Source organism: Taudactylus pleione, unplaced genomic scaffold (assembly GCF_031769625.1).
Source record: "Taudactylus pleione unplaced genomic scaffold, aTauple2 ptg000393l, whole genome shotgun sequence".
Taxonomy (NCBI): domain Eukaryota; kingdom Metazoa; phylum Chordata; class Amphibia; order Anura; family Myobatrachidae; genus Taudactylus; species Taudactylus pleione.
This window is the reverse complement of record NW_028284794.1, coordinates 14,202,160-14,222,142: the sequence shown is the minus strand read 5'-3', so window position 1 is coordinate 14,222,142 and position 19,983 is coordinate 14,202,160. Positions and strand designations below refer to the sequence as shown.

Here is a 19,983-nt window from a genome sequence, read left to right as displayed (position 1 = left end):
TGGGAGTGATTTTGGCTCTGATAGAGCCAAAATCACTCCTGGCCTTGCGGTTGAAAAACCCAACCGCAGGCTTTTGCTCGCAGTTTCGATGGTCGCGATGGTCAAGACCATCGCGACCATCATCCTGCACGCTCGTATATGCTGTGGGTGGTGACCCACAGCTATACGAGCGTCCAGGAGGACGCTCCATATTAATGGAGGTGGGCCCTGATTCAGAGCGAGCGCTCTGGTCAGAGCGTCCGGCTCTGAATCAGGGCCATAGTCTCTGTTGATAAACTGACTGCATCCCATAACAAATATAGCCCCAGTGTCATAAATTACCTCTAGTGTATATATATATATATATATATATATATGAAATTAAAAAAACTATTTTGATAATACAGTAGTTTTCTTTTTAAAGATAATCATTCATAGCATTATTCTGAAATCTTTTATAAAAAGAGACAGTTATTATGTACATACCGGTAAATCTTATAGGTGACTTTACCAAAACAATGCCCCAAAAAACAGTTAAATTAATTGAATTGGTCAGAGGATGTCCCCGATTGATGAATAGCAGGCTCGCCAAGTGTGGCAGCTATAAAATTTGTGTCTTCAAAGAAATCTGATTTGATAGTTTGAGAAACTGTTTTTCTTTTTTTCGTTTTGTATGGAGAGTATCTTGTATCTTTTTATAGAGAGTATTGTATCTCAATCTCATTTACTTTACGGATGAGTAACTATGTTTTTTTGACCTTGTTGTTGGAGAACACAATTCTTTAGAGTTCTCTAGAGCTGAAAGAGTCCAAAGAAAGTTACGGTGTCCCTATCAACGCGTATGAGATTTTTGTGAGACATTCGGACGTAGACTTCATCATCCTTCTCCAACATGAAACTGGCTCCTATGAAGCTACTCCCCCTCCATACTGGTGACCCTGCGGTGTCACAGAACCTTCTCTTGTCCTCCATCAGTGGTGTGTCTGTACTTTTCTTGTATACCCCATGGATAAAGAATTTTGGAGTGTCAGTCATTTGGGTGCAATTTGATAAGCCAAGTTGTAGCTTGGAGTACACAAAATATAGTCCACTCGTCATGCAGCGAAGTGACCCGTCTCTATACTCTACGTCATGGAGGAAGGCGAGACCTCTGGTGGGCTCCCACTGGAGAGGAACACTGGACAAGCTGTCTGCAACAATTAGACCTAGAAAGAGACACAATGTTGGGGGAATATGCATCAATAATCAGCTTACTAAGGAATATTTATTGCAAAGAATAACAACTTAAACATTTTAATAATCCTTTAGAAATGACTTTGTTCTAAAGAGAGTCCTTTTGTTTTAATTACATTCTTAAAACATTTCTATTTCATGATCATAACTGTAGAGATTAATTTACTAACATACACACAACATTGAGATGTCAAAGAAGCACCTACCACTAGCAACCAGCCAGACACTTGGTTACATTGTGTAACATACACTTGACAGATGAAAGCTAACTGCTGATTGGCTGCTGTGTTTTAGTGGAACTTTTGTAACTGAGACACGCAGTAAATGAGTCGTACCCACCTAAGTCTATCTCCCAACATTTTAAAAGTAAGAAAACATGATAGGCCCCAATAAATACTCCCAGACAACCCAAAGAAGCCCACATTCCCCTTCAGCCATACTTTCTTCCCAATAGGTCAAACCTCTTTCAGGGTTCAAAAATCTGGACTATTTTCAATGTCTATAACACTAGTAACATCATTGGCTAAGATTACGTTTCCCACTTTCTTACTGCTACTGCTCAATGCCTCCATATTTTCAATCATAGGAGTTTTATGAGTCTCAAGAGTCATCTAAAGGTACGTATCCACTACACGGCCCAGAGAAGACAGTATGATTATGACATTGTAATCGTACCAACGTTCCCAAAACCCCTGCAGTGCCTACACTGAACGATTACTCGTTCAGTGTAGGCACCCTCCATCATCCCGGATCATGGTCAACCTGTCATTATCGGCAGGTTGACCGGTATGTTCGGGCGATGATTTATGTCGGAAACAACCATCAGGAATGCGCATCACTGGTCGTTTCTGACATTTTAGTGTCGTTATCGTTCAGTCATCCATTAATATCTGCTAGTGGATGTGCGCCTTTAGGTATTGAACATTGTTTAGTGTAAAATCAGTAAAAACTGTCATTTGAACAAAACTGTATAGCCTCAGAATTGATTACAATGCTCTGATTTGGGATACAGAATCAATGTTTGATATTGAAATTCTCCAACCCAATAAGAGTGGTTTGCGCTATTGAGTTTTGATGTTCAACTATAGCAAAAGAAATAACCCTTATTATAAATAAAAAGCTACTGACTGCTAGCCATGACACTGCCACTTAATCTATTCTACATGAAGATATGCTTAGAAAAACAGGGGGCGTGACAGGGGTGTGGAACCTTTACAATGGGATGGCCACTGATTTTTGTTAAATTGGAATAATGAATAGTCATGAAAATGTGATAACTCAAAACAGACCTTTGTATTTCTAATCCACCAATGTTATAACTAGAGATGTGCGGTTCGGTTTTCCAGGAATCCAAATCCACCCTAATTTTGTGAATCCGGACAGATCCAAGTCGCGGTTATGCTCTTCCCATCCAGAATTCAGATTTTACATCCAAATTTCGGTCTTTGGATTGTAAAAATGACATGATTTTAGCTGTTTTTGAAAACTTTTTATACTGTTTTTTTTTTAAAACCCCGATCCAAAACCAAAACTCTCGAGGGTGGATTTGTAACTCCAAAACCAAGACACAAAGATGAATCTAGATCCAACACCAAAACACGTGGGTCAGCACCCATGTCTAGATATATAACATTCCTATCATCGCTGCTACTCTTTAAAGCTAACTTAAACACCAAAGGTGCATACACACGTAAAGACTTTCTATCCAACCATCCAACTAGTTGATTGGTTGGAATGAAAATCTGGTAAGGAATGAAAGCAAATGACAATCAGCAATTTGCTCCCAAACGCCGGAAAATGGACAAAAACTGTTGTTTGAACAAATTGTTTAGATCAAACATTTAACAAACTTGTCTGATGACCATTTTCATCTGTTTTCTGGCATTTAGGAGCAAATTGCTGATCATCATTTACTCCCATACGTTACCAGATTTTCATTCCAACCAATCAACTAGTTGGATGGTTGGACAGAAAATCTTTACATGTGTATGCAGCATAATTCTATTCCCCATACATACCAGTGACATGAGCAGAGGGGAGGGGACCAACACCTGCAAAATAGAGAAAGAAATGGTTGGTATAAAGAAATTAATTAGAAACTGTTGAGCTGATTATTTATGCCTGATGTACTAAAACTAAGCCTTGATGAGAGATAAAGTGGAGAGAGATAAAGTCCCAACCAATCAGCTCCTAACTGTCATGTTACAGGCTGTGTTCAAAAAATGACAGTTAGGAGCTGATTCATTGGGAATTTATCTCCATCCACTTTCTCTCTCTCCAAGGCTTAGCACATCGACCCCTAGGTATTAACAGATAGGTGGGAATTCCATCGAGCCTTGAAGAGAGATAGAGTGGAGAAGTTCAACAAAACAACCAATCAGATTCGAACTGTCATTTATCTAGCACTGTCTTTGAAATGACAGCTAGAAGCTGATTGGATGCTTTGGGAAACTACTTTATCTCTTTCCAGTATGTTAGTGGGAGAGCTGTCCATTGCAATTTCCTAGGTATATACAGGCAATGCGATGCTTAGTACATCCCGCTCTATGCCCCTTAGGTTTATATATCCTCCGTTGTGGAGGAGAAAGCAGGGGACCACCTGATGCTGTGGACAGAGGAAAAGAAAAGACACAGAGGGGAAACGAGTATGCAGAGATGGCACTGGTCTGAGGACGCACCGGCTACAACAGTCACTCGAGGTCCTAGTGCCTGCTGGCTGTAGAATGTAAGCAGAGGCATAATGCACCACTATCAATGGGAGCCAGCCATGGGGCAATGTTTTCTTTGCAGCTGAGTAGGGGTCCCCAATGTGTGGGGACATCTCGGTTGAACTGGCTTTATTACACGAGGTGCATTGCTTTGAAATGGGATTCTCAGACAAATTGCAATTGAAATGTATGACATGCATCCCATTACGAGTATAAGATGGGAAACTGACCTCTGGCACTTCTGATATGGTGCAAAATGAAATAGTTTTGGTGCAGTAATTGGCGATGCTCCCCGCTGCACAGCAAGGGACACTGGGACTAATTCAGACCTGCTCACGAGCGCTCGCAAGCGGGTCGATGTTGGCCAAGTGCGCATGCGCACGACAGAGGCGGCTCCGTCGTGCACATGCGCGAGACCCGAATAACGACGGCCAAGCAGTCATTATGGGTCTCGCACCTAAGGGGGCGTGCTGTCGATGGTGAGTGACAGCACGCCCCCTTTGGTGGGCGTGCCGGGGGCGTGGCTGCCCAGACGGAGGCGTTCCCATGGGAAGGCCTACCGTCTGGGGCCGGCCCCACTGACATCACAAGTGATGTCAGTGGGAGTGCTTTTGGCTCTGATAGAGCCAAAAGCTCTCTGGGGCTTGCGGCAACGAGACCCTACCGCAAGGGTCTAGTTGCAAGCCCGATGGTCGCGATGGTCTTGACCATCGTGACCATCTTTTTGGCTGCTCGCTACAGCTGTGGGTAGTCAGGAGGCCGCTCTAAAAACTAAGAGGGACGGCCCTGATTCAGAGCGAGCGCTCTGTCAGAGCGTCTGGCTCTGAATCAGGGCCACTGTTAGACAAGAGCCATTCTCTGCTGCACGCAAAGGACCTCGTTCTAAGTTGGACGTACAGTGAATGCAAGTTGCTGCCTTTTTCTGCCGCAACTTGCTCCTTTTCTTTTAGTGCGAATGTGCCTCTATTTTTGAGGTGTCCAGACTGCCTTGTTGCACTTACGGCTCCATACGCCAGGGGTGCTGGGACAGTGGTTGGAGGGAGCATGTAAATGTGGTCAAAGTACAGCATGGGCGTGTTTGCTACAATATGAGTACAAGATGGACACCTAAAGGGCTAACATGCACATGTTTGGATGGAGATAACTTGCTCGTACTCAACCTCGGTGAAAGTTGCAAGCTAATGATAATGACAGCCACTGGCCGCTTCTGATATGGAGAACATGTCTAATGACGGGTACACACTGGCAAATATATTGGCCCATCAGTTGATTGGCCAAGATATCTCATGTGCGTCGGCCAGCGTGTACCAGCGATATGTCTGTGAACGACTTCTCTCACAGACATATTGCATTTGCTGCGCTGCACAGCTGATGCCCAATATATATTGGGGCATTATGCTGTGTGTACGGGCGGTCAGCAACGCCCCCCCTCCCTGCCAGCGGGAACCGCGGCCAGTTGACAGATGATGGTTGTTCAGTGTGTATGATCACTCGGTCTGCAGCTACTGTATATCTGTTAGGTGTGTACAGTACCCAGCATAAGACATTCCCAGTTAGGCAAACCTGTACATAGTGCTGTGGCTGTAATCTCATAGCCAGAGCCATAGAGAGCCGGCCCGGGGGAATAAAAAAAAAAGCTATTTGTGCACTGGGAAGGGGGTCACTGAGTCCCTCAGCCTGACGCAAATCCCAGGGGGGAGGGTGCGATCAGTGTGATCGCTCCACCCCTCACAAGCAGAGAAGTAACGGGGAGGGGGAGGCATCAGACTCGAGTAATTAGTACCGACACCCGCCCTTCTAGGCGCCCCTGCTCATAGCAGGATCACAGAGTAATGAATATTAATTTTCAAAACCAAGAATGTTCCCTACTCTGTATGAGTAAGGGTAGGCTGCTGACATGTTATTTATTATTACACTGACCAGCTATTTAATGTACAGTAATGTGTATGAATTGTATACTAAGGGGGTAGATGTACTAACAAGCCTTGGAGCGTGATAAATTGTAGAGAGATAAAGCACCAACCAAACAGCTCCTGTCAATTTACAGGCTTTTTAAAAAAAAAATGACAGTTACAGTAGGAGCTAATTGGTTGGTACTTTATTTCTAAATCTCTGTCGCCTTTATCTCTCTCCAAAGCTTAGTACATCTCCCCCTATATTTTTAACACCTTCCTGTCATGTTCCTGATGCATCGGCTCCATTTACCTGAATAGTCAGGATAAAGTAAGCGAATGACGTGTTCTGCCTGGCAAGGGCCCTGATTCAGCAGAGGACGGATCTGCTGTCGCAGCTGATAACATGATAGTAGCTGCGATAGCTGTCATATGGTAATGTAGCAGGATTTCACGCCACCTGCATGCATTACTCATCCGAGCTGCATCCTTGGACGCAGCATCTGATCATCTGCGATACCATCGGCCGGCTGAGTGACCATGGGGTGAAGCAAGCCGGCTGCTGCAGATGAGTAGAAGAGGTCAGGAAATCTCTGCCAACCGATGGAGATCCTGGCCTCGTCACTCCCCCCGACTGCGGGGACACGCCTCCGTTTTGGGAAACAGAGGTCATCACCGCACCTCTCCCTGCCCAGAAACAGCAGCAGACTGTCAATCACTGACAGTCTGATGCCGACATCTCAGACCCGTACTGCACATGCGCAGGCCCGGTGCACACACAGATTCCCGACCATCGGCAATTTGCAATCACCAGTGGCTGCATTACCCCCTTAGTCCATAGTTTTCGGGGCCTTAACTAGGGTTGTGCGTCCTGTGGGCACCGCAGGGCAGGGGGCGCTGTTTGGGCCTGTCAATTTTCCTGTTTATTATCATTCTCACTTGTAGCTTCCTCTTCTTTTAACCCCAGCATCTCCTGGCCTCCCCTATGTCTTCCCTGCTCCTTCTCCATGAGACCATGCCTCTTTTTCAGGTGTGCACCTTATGTACCTATGTAAAAAATGTGAGGGGGGCACCTATGCTCTTTCTGGCACAGGGCACCAAATAGTCTAGTTACGGCTCTGATAGTTTCATATATGTCAGAAGCTGCATCACTTACACTGGATTACTCAGAAGGTTCAAAAATTGTACATGGCTCGGGACTTTGGACCTCATTCAGAGCCGTACGCTCTGAGCAGAGCGCACGCTCTGAATGAGGGCCGCCCTCCATAAAAATGGAGCGTCCTCCTGGACGCTCGTATAGCTGTGGGTCACCACCCACAGCCTATACGAGCGTGCAGTTTGATGGCCGCGATGTTCGTGACCATCGCGACCATCGAAACTGCGAGCCGGAGCCTGCGGTTGAGGTTTTCAACCGCAAGCCCCGGAGTGATTTTGGCTCTATCAGAGCCAAAATCACTCCCACTGACATCACTAGTGATGTCAGTGGGCCGGCTTCTGACGGGAGGCGTTCCCGTGGGAACGCCCCTGTCAGGGAGGCACGCCCCAAGCACGCCCACCAAAGGGGGCGTGCTGTCAATCAACATCGACAGCACGCCCCCTTTGATCATACACAACGAGCGAAGGAAAGTCCTTCGCTCGTCGCGTCTGGCGCATGCGCACGACGGATCTCCCGCCGTCGTGCGCAGAGCACAACATCGACCCACTTGCGAGCGGACAGCCGCTTGCGAGTGGGTCTGAATCAGGCCCCTTATTTGAAAACCTCTGACCGAACTGGTGCACACATGGACCAGTATCAACCCTCTGTGACTGGGATTGTGCAAGATGATGTTCCCATTAAACTTTGAGCACAACTCTATATCTAAGCTCTAGGATTTATTGTGCAATGCAGCCCTTGCTGGGAATCTCCATCTAAGACCTTTCTTTCATTCCACAATCTACCCTTGGTCTACGTAGCCAGAATGTCTCTTCATTTATCCAAGTGTTTGATGTTGCACGCCCATATGAGGTATCACACAGTGCGTATTAGGACTACAGAGGCAAATGATGTGTAAGATAGAAATACATTTCCATTCAATCCAACATGCATTATTAGAACCCATTTCACTTTCATATGTTTATTAACTTTTTTACCTGGTTTAAAGGTCCTTTTCTGTGCCTGTGTGTTAATCTGAAAGAGATAAGATGCAGCAGGTTAGTTTAAAAGGATTCCATAGGTCCTAGAAAATTAGGGGAATGAGTGGTATCTGCAGTTTTCACGCTTGTAGACCCACTCTAGCAAATCCCACAATACCTTTCACAAATAATGTGATAATGTACACTTAGGGGCCTATTCATCAAATGATAAATGGCCCGGTAACCATGACAACTAGAAACGCTAGCTTCCGCATATTTAGGTTACCGGGCTATTCATCATCAGGGGTCCCAAATGGACCACCTGATATTCAGTGAACTCCAAGAACTGGAGATTTTGGAGTTTGCTTGGTAGAACAAGCTCCATCTTCAGATGGCACTTGTTCTCGGATCCCTGGGCCTGATTCAGAGCCGGATGCTCTTTCACAGCGCTCGCTCTGAATCAGTGCCCGCCTATTGTATTTTTAGAGTGGCCTCCTGGCGGCTCGCAAAGCTGTGGGTGACCACCCACAGCTAGTGCGAGCGGCCAGGATGATGGTCGCGATGGTCAAGATGGTCAAGACCATCAAGACCATCGCGACCATCGGACTTGCGACGAGACCCTTGTGGTAGGGTCTCGTTGCCGCAAGTCCCAGTGGACTTCTTGCTCTTACAGACAAGTGATGTCAGTGGGGCCGGCCCCAGACGGTAGGCGTTCCCATGGGAACGCCTCTGTCTGGGCAGCCACGCCCCCAGCCCGCCCACCAAAGGTGCTATCCGGGTCTCGCGCATGCGCACGATGGAGCCGCCTCCGTCGTGCACATGCGCACTGGGCCAACATCGACCCGCTTGCGAGCGCTCAGCGCTCGCGAGCGGGTCTGAATCAGACCCTCTGTTCCTTATTATGGGAAAGAGTACCGGGGATGCGGATCACTCCACAGCCTCCTCACTGCCTTCCCGGCAGCTTTGCGCATGAGTGACCTTGGGTCACGCATGCGTAGAAGCAGCGACGGGGGAGCAGTAAGTAACACAGCGACTTCTGTAGCTGCACTGTTAATCATGGGAACAGCTGCTTTTCGGAGCAGCTGTCCCCGCACCGGTGCAATGATAAAATGCTCTGGTGTGAAATATCCCCCGCAGCGAGATGGCTTCGTTTTCTGGGCATGCCAAAGCCAGTAACGGCGTCCTTGGATGCAGCTTCACTGGCCCTGGCTGCTGGGTATCCTGAGTAAGGTTACTCATATGATGTCCGATGGTCGCACAGTTGATCCGATGGCTGTGTCTTCAGATGCAGCAGTGGATCACAGAAGCCGTTAGTGGGTGTGTCTTCTTCACTTAAGACGCCTCCTGTGGCTTTTAGCACAGACACTATGTACAAATATGCAGCAGCTGTGCTGTAGCGCCCATCTCAGGCCATAGGTAAACAAGAGAGATAAGTAAAATGGTCACATACTGTATGTTCTGTTAAATAATCCCTTCATATTTTATTTGGCCGTAAATCTTCTCACAAAGAAATATTCCCAATCCTACCACAGACCACACACACACACACACTAGAGATGTGCGCCGAACCTCGTGTTTTGGTTTTGGATCTGGATCCCCCCTGGCTTTGGATCTGGATTGGTTTTGCCAAAACCTCACCTCCGTGTTTTGTTTTCGTGTTTTGGTTTTGGATCTGGATTTTTTTTCTTAAAAAACAATAAAAACAGCTGAAATCACATAAAATGGGCTTGTTTTTGCTCCTACAGTATAATTAACCTCAATAACATTTATTTCCAATAATTTCCAATCAATTTTGACCACCTCACAACATTATTTGCTTCATCTAGTTAAGGCCAAAAGGTTGCATCCAGCTAGCTGGCTGACTAAGCTAAGTGACACAGTGGGCGGCACTAACATGTGGCAGATTAGTTTCTAATTTCCAACATGGATACAGTGTGTTATACAGTGTGGGTTGGATACACCAGTAGTGCACTTACTGTGACAGCAGTGTTGGCAGAGCGGGGTTGCTGACGGTGTCCTCAGTACATGGAATGGCAGTGCTGTGGTGCTGGCTGTGTCCTCAGTGAAGGGTACCGGTGATGTCGGCAGTGCAGGGGTACCAGCGGTGTCTTTAGTGCAGGTTTGCTGGCTGTGTCGGCAGTACGGGGGTGCTAGCTGTGTCTTTAGTGCAGGTTCGCTGGCTGTGTCGGCAGTGCGGGGGTTGCTGGTCGTGTCCTCAGTACATGGAATGGCATTGCTGCAGTGCTGGCAGTGTTCTCAGTGAAGGGTACCGGCGGTACCGGCAGAGTGGGGGTGCCAGTGGTGTCCTCAGTGCAGGTTTGCTGACTATTTCGGCAGTGCAGGGGTGTTCTCAATGCAGGGTGCCGGCGGTGTCGGCAGAGCAGGGGTGCCAGCGGTGTCCTCAGTGCTGTTGACAGTGCAGGGGTGCTGGTTGTGTCCTCAGTGTGGGAGTGTCGGCAGTGTGGGGGTCGATGATGGTATCAGTACATGGGGCAGCAGCGCTGTGGTGCCGGCAGTATCAGCAGCGGTGGTGTCGATACGGGGGATGCTGCCAGAGGGGGTGCTGGTGGTGTCGGCAGCGGGGGTGACAGCGGTGTCAGGCGGCGGGCTTCATCTTCTTTTTCTTCTGTGTGCATTTCCAATGGGCTTAACGCTGATTGGTTGAGAGCCGTGACGGACGGCTCTCTCAGCCAATCAGCGTTAAGCCTGCTCAATATAAAATCTCGCGACCTGACAGTGGTGCCGCAAGGTTTTGCCTTGGGTGAGGGATCCGGGGCAGGCAGGGAGATCTCTGAAATTTGGGTGGGTTTGGATCTCTGAGATCCGAACCCGCTCATCTCTAACACTCACCAGTGTCGCCTTTCTGGCTTAGCTCCTACTGTAGACCAGTGGCTCTCAACCTCAACCCATAAGTATGCCCAACAGGTCTCATTTTGAAGATCTCTGTCTGCTTCTGGAAGCAGATGGGATAATTACTGACCCAGCAAAATTGATGAACTCACCTGTGCATGATTAAAGACATCCACAGAACATGACCTGATGGTGGCACTTGAGGACTGGAGTTGAGAACTACTGCTGTAGACTGTAATTTGAGCCAAATGAACATTTTCTGTACGCAGGGAATGGGGAATGGCCTTTGTGGAAAGTCAAAGCAAAAGTGAAATGCAATATTGCAGCTCTGGGAAATGTCCTGTTCTGCCATGAAACTCAATCCATGTAAAATGGTGTTTGCTTATCCCAAGTGCTGGTAACGTTTGACCCAGAGACTAAACAAAATTAAATTGCCCCATTATACCACAGAGCAGTTATATCTTCACAATAATAGGCAGGGGAGGAGCAATGCATCAACGGGACCCACAGCTACACGTGGGTAGTGGCGTAATGATGCCATCCTCACTTCCTGGGAACTCTCACTGCTCTTAGATGACCATAATGTTGGCATCTCCTGAGCATGCTGGCCAGCACTAATTCAGGAGCCACTTTGTTCATTCAAGAAAAGGGGCTTCAGAGGTGGCTAATATGGAAGGCATCCTACTTTTAATCGAGGGGTGTCTTGTCTGACCTAGTTACCTGGGACTGAGATAGAAGCAATTTTAGGGTTTAGATTTTGAAATCTGATGATGGTGTTTTTTTTTACAAAGCCCTGGCATATCCATCATATAACACCCCCAATTGGAAATCTCTAATTGTTAGGAACATTGAAACTTGAGGCTGGTGGAAACAGTGGTCACGTTGGCTTGTTTCAACTTGTAAATCATCGCATAGGGGCTGAGGCAGAGTGCGTGCTAAGCCAGTTAGCACAAAGCATCTAGTGTGAAAACACATGGCACATATAGTGCACACATGCACTATACAAGTTTACGTGATCATGGCACATAGGACTTCATTCAGAGTCGGTCGAAACGGCCGCACGGTCGTATAGAACAAGGGGCCGGATATGCAAATGATGCACACGCATGTTGCGTCCCTAAGGTCGGATCGTTAGCTGGCCGACCAAAGGGTGTATGCGGTCGGATCGCTAAAAATACACCCACATCTCGTACGCATAGCACGTCATCTCCGGCTACATAAGGATTAATCGCGAGCATCGTATACCATCGGTACTGGTCGTAGAGCTAAAGGTTGACCTTACCCTCTCTTAAGCTCTACGATCATGTCAGTGTAAAACCTCCCCTGTCACGTGTGCCATGACACTACTTTGTTAATTATGCACTCCCTTAAAACGCCGTTCGCATAATGAGGCACGCCTGCGTTCGGATCTCCACACCCCCGTTTTCAAGCACCTTCCCATGTTACCACCCACAAACGCCACAAACTGTCACTCAAACTACCGACTTGGCGGTGTTCAAGGAGATAGAAATTTCTGATCGTAGCCGCTAGTTTGCGCATGCGCATTGCGAACTGTACGCATGCGCAGTTTAGCGAACATCGGCTGCGTACGACCATGCGGCCGCTTCGACCGACTCTGAATGAAGTCCATAATCCCTGTCTGCAACTGAATAGATGGGGCATAGAATGGTGGTTCATGTTTTAACATAGGTGGAAATTTCTTAAAGCATGGAGAGAGATAAAGTGGAGTGAGATAAAGTACCAACAGATCATCTTCTAACTATCACATTACATGGCAGTTAGGAGCTTATCGCTCTCCACTTTTTCTCTCTTCAAGCTTTGTTCCATCTTGTTACAAGTTGCGGTCACGACTTGTTTCCTTCCAGGAATATACCTTCAACTGCCTGTATTTCTCCTGGAGTCTTTCCGTTGGTTGCTAGGTGATCAAGATGCCGCAGAATGTCACGTGTGAACCACATACATCGCGATTGGGTCCTTCCCTTATTTTGTTCACTTAGGCCTTTTGCCGCCATGCCGACTATAGCGTTTCCTTTTGGATCCATAGGCTCTGCTGCATGGTCAGTGCTTTTTCTTGTTTCTGAGTTCAAGCGGACCCTGACTCACCAACTTCCATGCTGCTACTACTGGCTCTCAAGCCACACTACCGGCTCCCTAGCCACATCATCGGTTCTCTAGCTGCACCTCCAGCTCTCAAGCCACACTACTGGCTATTAAATAATACTACCAACTCTCTAGCTACACCATCGGCTCCAAAACCTGCATTACCTGCTATTAAGTAATACTTCCGGCTCTCTAGCCGCACCATCGGCTCCAAAGCCGTACAACCTGCAATTAAGTAATACTACTGGCTCCCAAGGCTCTTAAGCTGCACCACCGGCTTTCAAGCTGCACCACCTGCTTTCAAGCCGCACCACCGGCTCTCAAGCCGCACCACCGGCTCTCAAGCCGCACCACTGGCTCTCAAGAGGCACCATCTGCTATTAAGTCATACTACCAGCTCTCACACCGCACCACCGGCTCTCAAGCTGCACAGGCTCTCAAAGCTACATCACCTGCTTTCAAGCCGCACTACCGGCTCTCAAGTCACCACCGGCTCTCAAAGCCGCACCACCGATTCTCAAGCCAGATCACCGGCCCCACCTTTGCCTCTTTAGTCACATCATCTAGCACCTATTCTTTCATGTGTACTCTGGTCTCCCTAAGTAATCTGTGTAAACCACTACTGCTCCGAGTTTGAGGCCAGGCGGCCACCTAAATATCGGTGAACATTATCAGTTCTAAGGGACAGCGGGTGGCTGTTATTGGTGGAAGACCTTGCTAGCTTGAGTTCTAGGGAGTTTACACACAGTTGTCTCCCCTATAGACTACAGAAAGGACCTGTTCAGGCGAATATATATCTTAGACAGCCATATTATTTGTAGGAGGCCAGGGTTACATGCACATTCTGGATGATGATGATCATGATGATGGTGATTATGATGATGATGATCACCAGCCAGGTGTAAGCTGGGTGTATATGCTTCCGCTGTCTGCCTGCAGGCACCTTACAAAGTGTACACCCCAGAGTGGATTATCACCCGTCTATGGCCCTGCCAGTGACCATTCACTAGTGGCAGTGCTGGGGACTAGCAAATCTACCTTTAAGTCCTGGGCCTCATTTTTAAAAGCACAGGAGATGATACTTTCAAACATAAAGAAGCAAACTATGAGGCAGGCCCACTTTATATGTCAATTAGCCCAGAATGTCAAGTTAAAAATAAATCTACCAGGAATTTTTGTAAAACAATTATCTGCACAACTGGGATGTTTAAAATTTAGAGAAGTGGGCTGTTACAAATTTGGGGGCAAATGTTGACAGTTATGATGTTGACATGTTGACAATGCTGAAATATTGACATTGAACATGTTGGCATCTGCATAATATTGACATGTTCACAATGTCGACATCTGAAATGCTGACATTCTGCAGGGTTGGGGACAGGCTGTGGCAACAGAGGATTAGGCTGCGGGAGGGGAGGGTTAGGGTTAAACTACGAGAGGGGAGAGTTAGGGTAAGACCACGGCCAGAGAGGGTTAGGGTTACACACTAGATGGAGGTTAGGGTTAGGCTATAAGAGGCGAGAGTTATGGTTAGGCTATGTGAGGGGAGGTTGGGGTTAGGCACTAGGTAGGTTAGTGTATAGGAGTTAGGCATACTCACTGCTGGAAGCACCGCAGGATGTGCTGGAGCTGCTGGACCAGCTGTACCAGGTAATTCACCACTAGACCACCGGGGACATTTTGTCGACATTTCATCATTTGACATGATGGATGTCAAATTAGTAAATATTGACATGCCAAGCATGTCATCATTAGAACCATGTCGACAGTCTTATGTCAACATGATAAATGTAGACAAAATATAACACTCCCTTTATGAGTATCAATGGATTAGTTATAAGGGACAATTGGTCACACAATCCATAAATGTCCCTAACACTTGATATCATAAACACGTCGTCCGTGTCTTATCGCCCTGTTTCCCGGCGATAGTCCATCCCTCCCAGCTGTTGTAATAGATATTTTTCAGTATAAACTATTGCATTATTAGAGAGAGTGAGGACCTTATTCAGATTCGGTCGCGAGCGCTGAGCGCTCGCAACCGACTCGATGTTGGTCCACAGGGCATACACACGATGGAGACAGCTCCGTCGTGCGCATGCGCGAGCCCCCGCTAATGACGGGTGATCCGTCATTAGCGGGCTCGAAGCAGACGGAGCGAGCTGTCGATGTTGATTGACAGCTCGCTCCGTTTGCTGGGTGGGCAGGGGGCGTGCCCAGCCAAACGGAGGCGTTCCTTTCGGAACGCTTGCCGTTTTGTGGGCGGCCCCACTGACATCATCAGTGATGTCAGTGGGGAGCTTCCTGCTCAAACAGAGCAGGAAGCTCCCTGGGTCTTAAGGTTGACGAGACCCTACCCTAGGGTCTCGTCGTAAGCCCCGATGGTCACGATGTTCTTGACCATCGCGACCATCTCCCTTTGCGGTCGTTAGAGCTATGGGTGTTAACCCACAGCCTAACAACCGACATGGAGGTGGCCGTTCAGGATGCAAGCGGCCGCCCTGTTTCTGAGCGACCGCTTGCATCCTACGACCGCCTCTGAATGAGGCCCTGAGTCTTCCAATCAGATCTTTATTGTCATCCTGCCAGAAGTCCATTTGTTTTCAAACTTTCTGAAGCTGCAGAGCCTGGGGAATTATCCTTCATAGCTACTGTCAGGTTGGCCGAGGTCTCCCAAAGAGCTTCTGCTACTTGGGATAGGAAAATGTAACCACCGAAACATAACCAAAAAAAAAGACTAAATCTCCCTTTTAACCCACAATAGTTTGAAAAAAAAATTTGCTTCAGAAATCCAACAACGCATATAGACAAGGTTTAGACATGACATGTGTACATAAACAGCCGGAATACCATCTCATACAGCAAACATGTATGCAGGTTGTGGGCCTGTATATTTTTGAAAGTTCCATTTTACGTACAGCTTAAACTCAAGAGTTAGCACCTAGGAATAATTGCAGTGCCACAAATGTTTTATTTGTTTTTGGTCTATGGGAAATAAACCCATCCACAAATTGAAAAACCAACATTTATATATAAAAGTGGTACTGTATATAAAATTAATATGTGGCTGATCTCTCAGCAATGATCTCTGTAGCAATGGCTAAAGTGGACTACCCTCCCTTTCTGTCTCTCTCTTCCTCCCTTCCATTCTCTCTCTCTCTCTCTCTCCCTCTTTCTCTCTCCCTCTCACCCTCTTTCTCTCTCGCTTCCTTCTCTTTCCCTCTCTCCATTTTCTTACTACTTGCAGACTTCCCCTTCTCATTTTCTCCATTTAGTACATATTAAACATTTACGCTAACAGAGGGACAAACTCAAGTCCTTCAACCCCGAACAACCAATGATTTGCCCCAACAATCATGGAAAGAAGACACTTACCGTTTCCTGAGCAGCATCTAAATTACTTTGCACCCTCCTTATGAAGTAGATCTGGGATGCTGCCCCACACAATGCGAGCAGACTAAGTGCCATCAGTACCAGCTCAATCAGCTTCCTGCTCCTGGCAGGTCTCTGTCTTATGGGTGGGGGGCAATGGGGAGAGTGGCGCTCGTGAGTCTCCACTGTAAACACAGACCCTGGAGAACTTCCATACCTGTCCATTGTAAGTGCAGCAGGGGATTCTGTGCTGGTGATGTGACACATGGTCCCCACACCAAGGGGGGTGGGTGAATGGGAGGGATTTACACATATGCTATTCAAACAGAACCCAGCAGGCACAGCACAGTGAAGGTGACATTAAATGTTATTCTCTAATAATAAATGGTATATATAAAATATATAGGACTTTTTTTGTGGTCATTTGAGTCTGTTTTGCATTTAAAAGCAAGAGACATTTTGAATAGACTTTATTTTATTACCAAGGTGCCCCGAATATGCAGGATGCAGTGTTGACCTGACCACAGCAGCTTCTGCAGTCTCTGCTCACACAGCTCTCTCTACCCGAGAGTGTATAACAGAGTGACAGACGGGATTTCCAACTGTCAGAAAATGTATTGACAGTCAGTAAATCTGAAGCCACATTTTCATCTGTCAGAACTGGAGATGTGTATTTCGGTTCTCCAAAAATCCGAATCCACCCGAATTTCATGAATCCGGACAGATCCAAGGTGCAGTTCTGATCTCCTGCGGTTCTGATCTTCCAGCGGTTCGAAATTCGGATTTTAAATGAAAAATTTCGGGTTTTGGATTGCAAAAATGACATTATTTTAGCTGTTTTTAAAAAACTGTTTAGAATTTTTTTTTTTTTAAAACCCAGATCCAAAACCAAAACCAAAACACTTGAGGGTGGTATTGCAAAGCCAAAACCGAAACACGAAGATGATCCAGATCCAAAATCAAAACCAAAACACGGCGGCCAGCATAACACATATTTCATGTAGCCATTGCAGAGTATCATGTTCATGACATTTTCTTCTGAATTGAAAATAAAAGGTAAATGCTTTTTCGTCTTAGGTCGTGTGCCATAGCAAGGCACCAATGCAACCCGCGCTGGCCCCTCCTCCCAAGGCACGTGTGACTTCATGACTTAACAAATAGGGTGCCCAGTGAAGGCAGCACTGGGGTGGCTATCCAGACTGGCACCCTGCCAGCAACTTACAGGTGCCAATGAGACAGCGATAGTGCCACCCCCTTGGCCATGCATTGTGGGCAGCGGCAGAGATTGCACACCCCTAGTTATGGCCCCAATCTTCGGCACTCAGACATACTTGCCTGAGTGTGAAAGAAGACGCCTGGCGAGTAGTTGAAGCTGGCCATTGAAGAGGCGGGGCCAACTGCTTTCTGTCATTAAGCCCCACACCCATTGTTTCATAATCCCGCAGACTGCGGATCTAAGAAGAGGGGCTGGGGCCAAAATTATGCAATTCTCTTAGAATCGCATCAAATTGCCCTCGACCCCTCCCCACTGACATGAGAGTCCCGGTATTACTCTCCCCATCCTCTCCACTTTAATAGTGTATAACATACTTGTCTACCCTCTAGGAACCTGCGGGAGGCTCCATCTCTCCCACATTCTGCCCACTTCCTAGTGAATATGCCTGGGGATCAGCTGGGTCGTGAGTATGGGGCGGGCCGAATTGCGCCATTCTATGAGAATCGTGTCGTTTGGACTTGCCCCTTATTTAAATATGTTGTGTTCGTGGCAAATTACCACAATCGGGCGGGGCTTAAGTATGCAAACCATCTGGCCCCACCCCCAGCACCGCCTACCTACTTCTCCTCCTCGAGCTTCTCCCATGGAGGAAAACTTAGAAGTCGACAAGTATAGTGTATAGATAGATACTCTTTATCATTATACAGTATAGTGCACTGTTGTCATCATTATTAGTGTATACATACAGTAGGTACTCTTTGTCAATTTATAGTGCAGTGTGATCATTATTAGTGCACATATACTGTTTATTATTATATGGCGTAGTATCAGAGTGTGATCATTATTAGTGTACAGATACAGTAGATCATTTTAATCATTATACAGTGCAGTGCAATAATTATTAGCGTACAGTTATATACTCTATCATTATATACTGTAGTGTGACTGTGTGATTACTATAGCATACAGTTATATGTTCTTTATCATAATATAGTACAGCTCGATAACTATCAGTACATACTGTACATCTTCCCTATAATTAAATATAGCAGTCTGATCACTATCAGTGAACAGAGTATGGTGCAGCGTGATCATTATTGCTGTAATACTCATTTTATACAGTTAATTGGTATTATTGTCTGTGTATACTGTATAATTATATAGTACACTGTGTCCATTTCCAGACTGTAGATACTGAGGACCTCATTCAAGTCGGGCGTTGCGGCCGCACGGTCGTACGCCACCGATGTTCGCTAAACTGCGCATGCGTAAAGTTCGCAATGCGCGTGCGCAAACTAGCTCTTACGATCAGAAATTTCTCTCTCCTTCAACACAGCCAGGTCGTTAGTTTGAGTGACAGGATGAGGCGTTTGTGGGTGGTAACAGGGGAAGGTGCTTGTGAACGGGGGAGTGGAGATCCGAATGCAGGCGTGCCTGACTATGCAAACGGCGTTTTATGGGAGTGCATAATTAACAAAGTAGCGTCATGGCACATGTGACATGGGAGGTTTTTACACTGACTTGATCGTAATGCTTAAGAGATGGTATGGTCAACCTTAAGCTCTCCGACCAGTTCTGATGGTTCCCGATGGTCGTGATTAATCCTTATATCCCAGGAGATGACGTGTGTGGTGATCGAGAAGGGGGCGTGATGTAGTCTTACGACCGCTTTTTACCCTCGGTCGTTCAGCTAACGATCTCATCTTAGGAACGCAACTTGTGATCGCTTAATTTGCAATACCGGCCCCTTTCCCCTACGACCGTGCGGCCGCAACGACCGACTCTGAATGAGGTCCTGATTATCATCACAATGCTTCATTATCAGGTTATAGATCACAGCTATCACTTTAGCATGCGGTGTGATCACTATCAGTGTTTCCACTCTTGCTACTTTTATATAATTGCGGTGATCAGTCCGCAGGTGCTCGCTGGGGTTATGCAATGCAGTGAGACCATTACCAGTAGGTAAATATTTATTTTTAACTGTGTTTTTTAGCGTTTTCTTTTTTTTTTCGACAAATTATACATTTTGTGAATATAAGAGACCTCAGTGACACTTTAATGGTAAACTGGTAATAAAGGGGAATTTATAATCTGCAGCCAGGTCAGGAAGTGGTGCGCACAGGGCAGTATTCGGGGTTTTCTGTAAGGCTGCATGTAACTAGTTCATGTGTATGTCAGCATCACTTCATATTTAATCAGAACCTTTGCTACCTAGCGCATTGTTTAGATGTGAAGAGCAGCCCTGCACAGATAGATACTAATAAATAGGTGTTATATAAAAAAAAACTCTTCAGCTATACTCTTTTTTTTATGGCGTCATTCCAACTTCTATTGTTATCATACAGGGTTCGGTGCTAACTTCCTAATTAAGGGAATCGGTATGTAACACCGCTGGCCACATGGCGGTTCTAATCCCGACAGCGGCAGCCCGGCAGGGGTGAAGATCCCGATTGTTAATTTCAGTAAGTATCGCTAGCCTTACTCCCTACCCTGACCCTAACCCTCCCTTAGGGGTGCC

At 46.6% G+C, this 19,983-nt stretch overlaps 1 protein-coding gene across 1 annotated transcript; it reads right to left on the bottom strand.

Moving 5' to 3' along the window:
- Positions 1–771: 771 nt before the first annotated feature.
- Positions 772–16,471, bottom strand: LOC148507499 (tumor necrosis factor ligand superfamily member 14-like). The gene is made up of 4 exons (XM_088446067.1): positions 16,244–16,471; positions 7,943–7,979; positions 3,231–3,263; positions 772–1,184 (listed from the first exon to the last, which is right to left on the bottom strand). Exons 1-4 carry the CDS (start codon positions 16,469–16,471, stop codon positions 772–774), a joined length of 711 nt encoding a protein of 236 aa, XP_088302193.1.
- Between the last annotated feature and the right edge of the window lie 3,512 nt (positions 16,472–19,983).

Bases quoted from the DNA above. Each gene is read 5' to 3' on its own strand.
- LOC148507499 (XM_088446067.1), bottom strand. From the start codon at position 16,471: ATGGACAGGTATGGAAGTTCTCCAGGGTCTGTGTTTACAGTGGAGACT. The intron at 3,264-7,942 runs GTAAAAAAGTTA...TCTATTTTGCAG, and splicing joins GAAAAGGACCTTTAAACCAG to GTGTTGGTCCCCTCCCCTCT. The intron at 1,185-3,230 runs GTATGTATGGGG...GTCTCTTTCTAG, and splicing joins CCCCTCTGCTCATGTCACTG to GTCTAATTGTTGCAGACAGC.